The following is a 9,463-nucleotide window of genomic DNA, read 5'->3' as shown; positions in this document are numbered from 1 at the left end:
CTTATCAGGGCCAGGGGTTGTTAGGCAGCAGCTGAAATTTGTCCACAAACAGTTGGAATAGAAGATGGTGCAGGAAACACGTGAAAACCCTTTCTTTCTATCCGTCCCTGAACCGTTGACAGTTCTGTTTGAACCTAATCAGCAACATAACGATAAACGATACCTACCAGAAACATGTTTTGGCAGAGGCATGTGCGATGGTGTTTCTGGCAATCATCCCTTGTACAAAAATGAATTCACTGTTTGGTATTTTTGCTTGATCAGATTTCAACAAAAACGACTTTCTTTTCCACCTATGTTGAAATGTTGATACCGGCATACTGCAAACTTGTATTAAACGCTGTAACGAGGGAAAGAAAACGATACCAAACACCATCGTAAACGAAAATAGAGAAATTTGGACTCATACCACGTAAGACGTAACAAACATATGATCCCAAGTGAGATGGAACGCAGACTTTGAACTTGCCAAATGAACGTGGGGAGAGAGTCCCATCAAGTTCCATTTGAATAATTAAGTCTAAAGCATCACCTAGCTAGCTAACGACGCTTTTTTTGGTTTTTTGTATCTACCTAACGTTAACAATGACAATTTAAGAGGAATGCTAGGCTGTAATGCACGCGAAAGGTTGTCACCTGCCCACGCATGCCAAACAGCAGCATTAAGGGTTGGGTTGACTAGGGTTACCAAAATAACTCGTCATTTCCGAATCTGCCAAATTCTACCCTGTAATTTAGGTTGAGTATCAATTTAGTATCCGAATTTTAAAATGCGATAATCTATAGTATGTGACGTTTAATTTTGCCACGATTTTACCATAATTAAAAAACAAAAAGACTTAATTACCCATCATCTATTTTGATTATTGCATGATTTTCGATCGAAATTACAAAAATGACTCTAACTATAATTTCTCTTCAAGTGGGAGAGAAATTCCCGACAGGTACCCTGCTGCTGCTTCTCACACTGAGCAAATGCAAGAGTCAAGAGCTCATCGGAGAGTGGTTCCATGCTTCGAGGTGACATCCTACCCGGGGATGGAACACCAAAGTATGCCTGTAAGAGTGAATGAACAACGATTTTTGGGGAGAAAACATTCGTGTGTTGATTGGCGATGGCATGCTCTGTTGTTGCTGGAACTGGTTGAGAACCACTGATTTGTGAGATGGGGAAAAGACCGCTGACGCTGCCTGATCTGAATACCGGGACGACGGGGAGATTTCAGCAGTAAAGTGATCCTTAAGGTTTGAAGGGGTCAGGGTCTTGGAACGAACAGATCTGTTAACAGTGGACGAACTAATACGTGGCTGAGAGAAGCATGACAAATCATTCAGGAGTTGCTGTTGCTGAGCTTGGCCAGATACCGGGTGGTGTAAGTGGCCGTTCCGAGCCCTAGAAAAGACCAAATCCGATAGTTGTGGAAGGAAGGTATGAACACCATCGTCTCACAGCAAGCTCCGAAGATGTACGTCCATGTCCTCTTATCCAGTCGGTCGTTTATGTAATATATGTTGCTGCTCTCATCATCGAACCCACCATAGATCAGCTAATCAAATGAACGCTCTTGTTATTTGCAGGGCTTTTGGAACTGTGCAAAAGAAATGAAAACAGAAAAAGCTCACCTTGCGCAAGCTATTAGCTGTATAACAGACCCAAAGAGGAGAAATGTACAGCTGAAGGCCAGTCCCACAGCTTTACAGTATGGACCCAGTAATCCGTCAAGCACTTCGAACCACTGAAATGACAAATGGTAGTCAGTGGCTATGCTTTAGTGGAATTAATTAAGAAGGTGAAGTATGAATTTTCTACAACTCCTGATTTTCTTTTTTCGCTTTCTTTGATATGTTATTTTGGAAGGTTACCTGTATCACATGGTTCTTAAAGCTCGCGTTCTCCTTCTCCTTTCTACTTCGGTACTCAATGTATAGGACGCTGATGAGATAAGCAGTCCAGCTACTGACAAGGCCGTAGAATATCTAGAATAATATGCCTGAGAGCATTCCCAGCTGAGAGAACGAGTATGGCAACGTTAACAGCACCTGAGCTACCTGTAATGAAAGGCAAGATTGAATTTCCTCAGACAAGATTGAGCAAAGGAGCTAATGGAATTCATTTTTATTATCTGGGTCTTTGTGGGTTTTACTTGATTCGAAGCGCAACTGAACCAGGCGTCATAAACGGAGCCGCCATGCCAGAGGAGGCTCTTCACGTTAAACATGGACTGATCTGTCTTCTCCTCCTTTCCTTCATGCTCCGTCTCGTTAAAATTCGAGACAATCGCTTCTTCGGCTTGCTTATGTGGCAACATTTTCCCCTTATCTCCCAACGACGGAGATCAATTCCATCTAGATCTGAATCATAGAAATGGATGGTAAAAGAGACAAAATATTAGACTAAACCCCAGAAAATGAAAGCGGATATATAAAAACCAGGACCCAACAAAAGAAATTCCGTTCCTCCCAAGTTACAAGTTTCACGAAGAAACAACAAACAAGAAAGAGAAAAAGAGAATCATAAAAAAAAGGAGAGCTTTGGAAAAAGATCCGAAAACGATTTCAACAATGTTTTAGACGAACCAACGAGGAAGGAGAGACCCAATCAGCCAACCTCAGTGTGTTACCTTGTTCGTGAGGTCTTTGTCGGTTATGTAATTGGAGAAAGAAATTGAGGAGGCCCGTCTGTGTGTCTTCCCGCTAATCCGTCGCTTTTCTTTCTCCCTTTTCCTATATATGGGTAGACCTGTTCATGGGCCGGGTCGGGCCGGACTTTTACTCTTTATTAACAGAAAAATGTTAGGCCCGAGTTCGAGCTCGGCCCAACCAACGGACCTACAACTTGGGCCCAAGCCCGGCCCTGATAAAAAGTCCGAAGCCCGAGCTCAAAGCCCAACCTAATAAAAGAAATTCGAATTTTTTCTTATTCAAATGGACATTATCTATTTTAATTCAGATGTTTTTTTCCCTATTTAAATTAACAATGGGCTTACAAGTGAATCAACAACCTTTTTAAATCAAAAAAATTATTCAAGTGGACATCACATAGGGTTTTTACTTAAGTTTAACTATAGGTCGGGCTGGGTTGGGCTCGGGTCGGGCTACTTTGACAAAGCCTGAGCCCGGCTCAAATTTTATGTGGGCCGAGCTTTTTGGCCCGAGGTTAAGCCCACATGCCAAAAAGCCTGTTCAAGCCCGTCCGAGGGCCGGGCTGGCCCATGAACAGGTCAATATATGGGCAAAGCAAACCTTTTTGTTCAAATCGGGTTGAGACTTGAGACAACTAGTTTCTAACAAGTGTCAGAAGCTTTAATGCATGCAAAGAGACAATTGCGTTTTTACTAAATTTTGATGGGTTCAATTTTTATATACCTAAATTCTAGTTAATCTTATTTATTAAAATATAATATAAAAGTTTTTTAATTCATTTTATAATATGTTGATTGTACCATTCAATATCCTGCTACAGTCAAAAGTACATATACACAGGATCCAATGTGAACTCTTATGAGCGATTGGTAAGTAAACGAATTGACCCTGCCACGTCACATGTTCATTATCCATTCATGTTATTAGATGGTGTATACATGTTTATTACGAAGGGACGAGAGATCAATTATATGGACGGTCAGATCATGCAGGAAGGTTGAGCGAAATTTCAAAAATTTCTCTCTCACACATATGGGAATCATATTCTCTATTTTAGAAAACTGCATTTTTAATGATCAATCTTGAAACAAAACAGATCAGATCTGAAACCAAAAAGAGATGAGAGGGATATACCAGATTTGGAATAACAGTAACTCCCAACGAATGTGTTCATGCCTAAGTAGAAAACCAAAATCTGCTCCCACTAAAGATGACACAGTGTGAGGTGAAGCAGAATCAGTAGGAAGGCTCTTCAGCAAGAACCAAATTCTTCAACAAGAATGTAGTAAAGGGCTAGTGAGCACAACTTCAGATTGCCTCTTTTAGCAAGAAGCAATATCAAGAACGATTCTTGATCACTCTCACTGGTGGAGATCGAACTGGGTAGGGGCGGCAAGAACAGGGATAAAGGAGCAGAAGACATGAGCAGTCAAACTGTGTGTTGTCTTCTCTCTTAATTCAGCATACTGTGAGTGTATTTTGGAGGTTCGCCCTGCTCTTCTATTTATAGCCTTAAAGAGAGGTTCTCTTAATCCAAATCTTATATTTGGATCTGGACTCTCTTTAAGAGATAAGGATAATCCATTTTCTTATATACAGATAAAGATCAGCCTTCCTAATCAAATTAGAAATTTCCTTATCCAAATATTTATTTTGATATGGACTCTTTGAGTGGATAAGGATAGTCCCTTATCCTATCAACTGATCCAAATCCCATAACCGCCCCCTATTTAATTAATCTCATTAAGCCAATTCGAATGGACTTTAGACCCATTAAGTCTATGTGCTCACTTAACCTATTAACTTGTTGCTCAGTTGGCTACCCTTGTATGGCGTGGGACCCAAACATTGATCTACACATCAGCCACATGGGTTCAGCCTAGCCTTTGTTACAAGGGAGCTCGTCACCAGGTAGCTCTCCACCAGGGAGCTCGTCACCAGGTAGCTCTCCACCAGGGAGCTCACCACCAGGGAATTCGCCACCAAGTAGCTCATCACCAGGCAGTTCGCCACCAGGGAGCTCCATCATCCTCTGAGTCACAGCCCACTTGGGAGAAGGTCAAATGACGAGGTACTTAGCCAAAAAATTGGTACGTGACCAGAAACGGTTACATCAATTGGCCCAGAATGAATAATTCGATGAGCTCGTAAGCGTCAATTCAGTGAAATTGTGACACCTGGCACTTGCTCAGCCCGGCACCTCACAGGCATCTCAGCACCTGGTCAGCCCAACACCTCACAGGCAGCTCGCCACTTGCTCAGCCCGGCACCTGGTTAGCCCGACACCTCACAGGCAGCTCGCCACTTGCTCAGCCCGGCACCTGGTTAGCCCGACACCTCACAGGCAGCTCGCCACCTCATAGGCAGCTCGCCACCTAGCCTGCCCATCTCGACTCAGCTCGGTAGCCAAAGTTCTCCACTTCTGCCTGAGTCATCGACCACTTGGAAGCAGACCAAATGACGAGGTACTTAGCCCAAAAAGTTGGTCATCACCCAAAAATCAATTCATCAATTGGCGTCGTCTATGGGAACACGCTACAGAAAGCTAAGTTCTCATCCTACAAAATCTAAGTTCTCATCTTACAAAAGCTAAGTTCTCATCCTACAAAATCTAAGTTCTCATCTTACAAAAGCTAAGTCCTCTTCTCCTAGAAAGCTAAGTCCTCACTTTTTAGAAATTGAAGTTCTCGCTTTATAGTTTACATTTTTTATGAACTCAAAAACTACGCAGGGAACTAACAGACTAAGTTTACTTTCAATTCAGATAAAGCCTCATCAGTCCTCTTCGCAAGGTCCCCCGTACAAATATGAGCTCTTCGTGGCTTCCGCAGGAGTTGGCGGCCAACAGACTACATGGGCGCCCTTACTGGTCGAGCCTTCTAAGGCTCCCGTGTGAGCTGGCAACCTAAAGTTAGTAGTGCTGCCCCCGAAGGTCGAGCTCCTAGTAGCTTCTTGTAAGAGTGGGTGATCGGCATTACAAAGTTGATGCAGCGCAATCATAGTTCTAAGGCACCCACCTGGTCAACTCGGCACCTCATTGGTAGTTCGGCACCTGGTCAGCTCGGCACCTCGCAGGTAGCTCGGCACCTGGTTAGCTCGGCACCTCGTAGGTAGCTCAACACCTGGTCAACTCGGCACTTCACTGGTAGCTCGACACCTGGTCAGCCCGACACCTCACAGGTAGCTCGACACCTGGTCAGTTCGGCACCACACAGGCAAAGCCTACGGGCCACGTTACTGCTTAAGACCCGGTCGCCTCTTCGGCACGGGCAAAGTCAAAAAAGAGTGGACTACGAGTCACTCCCAAAAGCCTATGACCCACAATACTACTTAAGACCGAGTCGCCTCTTCGGCGCGGGCAAAGTCAAAGAAGAGTGGACTACGAGTCGCTCCCAAAGCATACGGGCCACATTACTGCTTAAGACCCAGTTGCCTCTTCGGCATGGGCAAAGTCAAGAAGAGTAGACTACGAGTCGCTCCCAAAGCCTATGGGCCACACTATTGCTAAATACCCAGTCGCTTCCTCAGCATGAGCAAAATCAACAAAAGTGAACTATAAGTTGCCCCCAGAGCCTAAGGGCTACACTACTGAATTGGCAGAGACCTCCTCACCTTACAGGTAGCTCACCACATACAGGCTGCTCCCAAAGCCTAAGGAATTGGATCAGCATTTACTAGCTCGTCGACTTACGGGCCAAAAGAAGAAATCTACTCCCTTCGTTGAGTTACTCTCAACTCAGGAGTGGGGGGCAAATGATGAGGGTGGATTTGGCCCTCCAGTGAAATTGTGACACCTGGCACCTCATGCAAACCAAGTGCAGCCTCTTGACAACTAGGCAGCTCGAGAAGCTCGGGTAGCTCGACAGAGTTTGCCACAGCTCGGCACTTATAGACAGCTCGGCATGGCTCGCCACAGGCAGCTCGGCAGAGCTCGGCATAGCTCGGGGAGCTCGGTATAGCTAGGGGCAGCTCGGCATAGGCAGCTCGCCACAGGCAGCTGGCCACTCCGCAGGTAGCCTAGCGTCTTACGAAGAGCTCGCCACTTAGGGGCAGCTCGGCACTTACAGGTAGCTCGGCATAGGCAGCTCGCCACAGGCAGCCTGGCATCTTATGAAGAGCTCGCCACTTAGGGGCAACTCGGCACTTACAGGTAGATCGGCATAGGTGACCCCCAAAGACAACGGGGAGATAATGAAAAAATGGAGGTAATCCTTGCTCTCTAGCTCTCTCATTTCTCTCCAAGCTCCCTACAATCATAATGCTAACTTAGGCATCGGAGAGTCCCCGCCGAGAAAATACCCCAGGGTCCTCTGATTCAGTTCTCGCAGGTCCCTCAGCTCCCGCCGCCTGCAAAGGAGAGGAGTTCACCTCATGCAGAGGGCAGTCGGGTTGTGCTACACCAGGGAGCTCGTCACCAGGTAGCTCTCCACCAGGGAACTCGTCACCAGGTATCTTTCCACCAGGGAGCTCGTCACCAGGTAGCTCACCACCAGGGAACTCGTCACGAGGTAGCTCTCCACCAGGGAGCTCGTCACCAGGAAGCTCTCCACCAGGGAGCTCGTCACCAGGTAGCTCTCCACCAGGGAGCTCGTCACCAAGTAGCTCTTCACCAGGGAGCTCGTCACCAGGTAGCTCTCCACCAGGGAGTTCGCCACCAAGTAGCTCATCACCAGACAGTTCGCCACCAGGGAACTCCATCATTTTCTGAGTCACAGGCCACCTGGGAGTAGGTCAAATGACGAGGTACTTAGCCAAAAAATTGGTACATCACAAAAAAATTGGTACGTGACCAGAAACGGTTACATCAAGATCTAAGGTTAAACTAATCAATAGCCACTAATTGAAAAATAGATTTGGGAACAGAGGGCATTGACGAATACAAGAAAATCAAATACTTGAAATTACAGAACAAACACAACAAAATCATAAAACAATAGCAAAGAGAGAGAAAGAGAGTGTGTGTGTGCGTGTGAGAGAGAGAGAGGGATAGAGAGAAATATGAGAAGACCATACCAGAAACTCACTTCTATTGCTCTGACCGTATCAGGCGAATGGAGTTTGAGTGGAGACCGGAGAGGGAAGGGAAAAAGAAGTATATATTTTTTGCCTACAAACACAAACTCTGTTACCAGTAAATCAATCTCTGTAGAAGTGGAGTCAAGAATTACTAAGGAACATCCTTGTGAAACTTTATAGAAAAACCAAAAAATTAAAAAAAAAAGGTAGAAGGAGAAGTTGGCCATATTCGCTAGCGGGGATAACAAAGTGGTGAATTGGTTGTTCCCATTGCTTGAAATTATAGGGAGGCCAACGCAAGTGGGCGAGGCTGGATGTGGGTAGAGTCGTAAACTTGCAAACCAGGTAAAGGTTAGTTCGTTATTACTCGGATTGAGCGAATGATTGGTGTTAACTGAACGAGCATGGCTCAACTTGAGGCTATTCTTGGAATCAATAAGGGATGGAGCAGCAAGGTGTAAGGTGTTGGAAATATTTCGGGAATGGATGGCTGAGAGGGATTTCAATCCATGTGTTTATGTGTAGTATATGTTAAGACAAGGACAAAATCTGATTTCGAGTCGGCAATGGCACAGGTAAGACCTCGGTTTGATGCGGGCTGCTTCACGGAAGAGAAGGCGTAACAGCTCCAGATGATGACGATGGAGATCGCCAACTTCAACGACATCATGTACCACTTGGCGATCGCGCCCCAATTGGCTTCGGATGTTCTGAATCACTTCGATCGGTGAAGTTCCTCAAACTCCTCCAATAAGTCACCATTTTGTCCGTGTGTAGTGAGATTGTCGGTGGATGCTTGTAGGCGAGGGAGATCGAACATCCAGGTTAATTAAAAATGAGTTATGTTTTTTTTTTGTCCTTTTGTATCTGGTTGAACCAAACACCTTCAGCTAACATGTAAAGGCCCGTAAGCATTAAGCATTTTTTAATACACTGACGTAGTCGCTACTAATTGGTGGGTTCAGGCTTTCTGTAAACCCACACGTTCATAGGATGTGAACTCTTCATCTTCCACCATTCCAACAACCTCTCCCTAGCCATTTGCTATGTGATGAGCGATATAAAGAGAGATGAATATAGTGGGTAAGATTAAAGTAATTGGAGTGAAGCCACGCCAGCCATTGGCATACCCGTATTAAGGTTTTGGTTTTAAACGTCAGTTTGGAAGGAGTACAAATACAAATATATATAGTGCAAATATATATTTGTATTTATATTCTATAAAATACAAGGTTTTGCATTTTACATATTTGTGTTTGTATTCTTTCCAAATTGAGCCTAATGCATGTATTTCTATTGTATATGATATTTCTAAACTTTATATTTGTATTGCGCATTCCCTTCTCTAACTAACTCTAATACTATAATTTACTATTATTTTAATGGTTTTTCTCTCTCCTTCCCCCATCCACATAGCATTTCAATTTCAGCCATCTTAAAAATAAACAACAAATAGTAAATTATTTAAATTCAATTTCAATAAAAATATTAGATAATATAAAATAATAAAAATAAGTAAAAAATAATGAGACTAAATACTATTGCAAATTTATTAATAAAATTAAAATTTAACAAAATTATTAGTTTTATATTTAATTATTCATCACCATCATCATCCATGCCTTAGCCCAACTATATGAGGTCAGCTACATGAATCTTATTTTGTCAATCTATTCCATTTAAAATCATATCAACTTTTAAATTATTGGTGCTTAAATCATTTATTACTACTTCTACTATGTTCTTTTTGGTCTACCCCCCCCCCCCCCCCATCTTCTAGCCCCCTCCACTTGTTACAAGTCAC

The 9,463-nt window shown here is 43.8% G+C and overlaps 1 protein-coding gene across 1 annotated transcript; it reads right to left on the bottom strand.

The window, feature by feature from the left end:
• Window positions 1-835: 835 nt before the first annotated feature.
• Window positions 836-8,681, bottom strand: LOC104603817 (uncharacterized). The gene is made up of 7 exons (XM_088887433.1): window positions 8,242-8,681; window positions 7,657-7,750; window positions 3,778-7,363; window positions 2,145-2,352; window positions 1,864-2,049; window positions 1,624-1,736; window positions 836-1,547 (listed from the first exon to the last, which is right to left on the bottom strand). Exons 1-3 carry the CDS (start codon window positions 8,327-8,329, stop codon window positions 6,910-6,912), a joined length of 636 nt encoding a protein of 211 aa, XP_088743559.1. The 5' UTR covers window positions 8,330-8,681; the 3' UTR covers window positions 836-1,547; window positions 1,624-1,736; window positions 1,864-2,049; window positions 2,145-2,352; window positions 3,778-6,909.
• Between the last annotated feature and the right edge of the window lie 782 nt (window positions 8,682-9,463).

This window comes from Nelumbo nucifera, chromosome 5 (assembly GCF_055504915.1).
Source record: "Nelumbo nucifera cultivar China Antique chromosome 5, China Antique-T2T, whole genome shotgun sequence".
In the NCBI taxonomy this organism is placed as follows: domain Eukaryota; kingdom Viridiplantae; phylum Streptophyta; class Magnoliopsida; order Proteales; family Nelumbonaceae; genus Nelumbo; species Nelumbo nucifera.
The sequence above is the reverse complement of the archived record's forward strand: the minus strand, read 5'-3'. Positions and strand labels throughout refer to the sequence as shown.

Bases quoted from the DNA above. Each gene is read 5' to 3' on its own strand.
- LOC104603817 (XM_088887433.1), bottom strand. From the start codon at position 8,329: ATGATGTCGTTGAAGTTGGCGATCTCCATCGTCATCATCTGGAGCTGT. The intron at 7,751-8,241 runs GTCTTACCTGTG...TTGTGTTTGTAG, and splicing joins GCAGCCCGCATCAAACCGAG to GCAAAAAATATATACTTCTT. The intron at 7,364-7,656 runs GTATGGTCTTCT...ACCTACTCCCAG, and splicing joins GCAATAGAAGTGAGTTTCTG to GTGGCCTGTGACTCAGAAAA.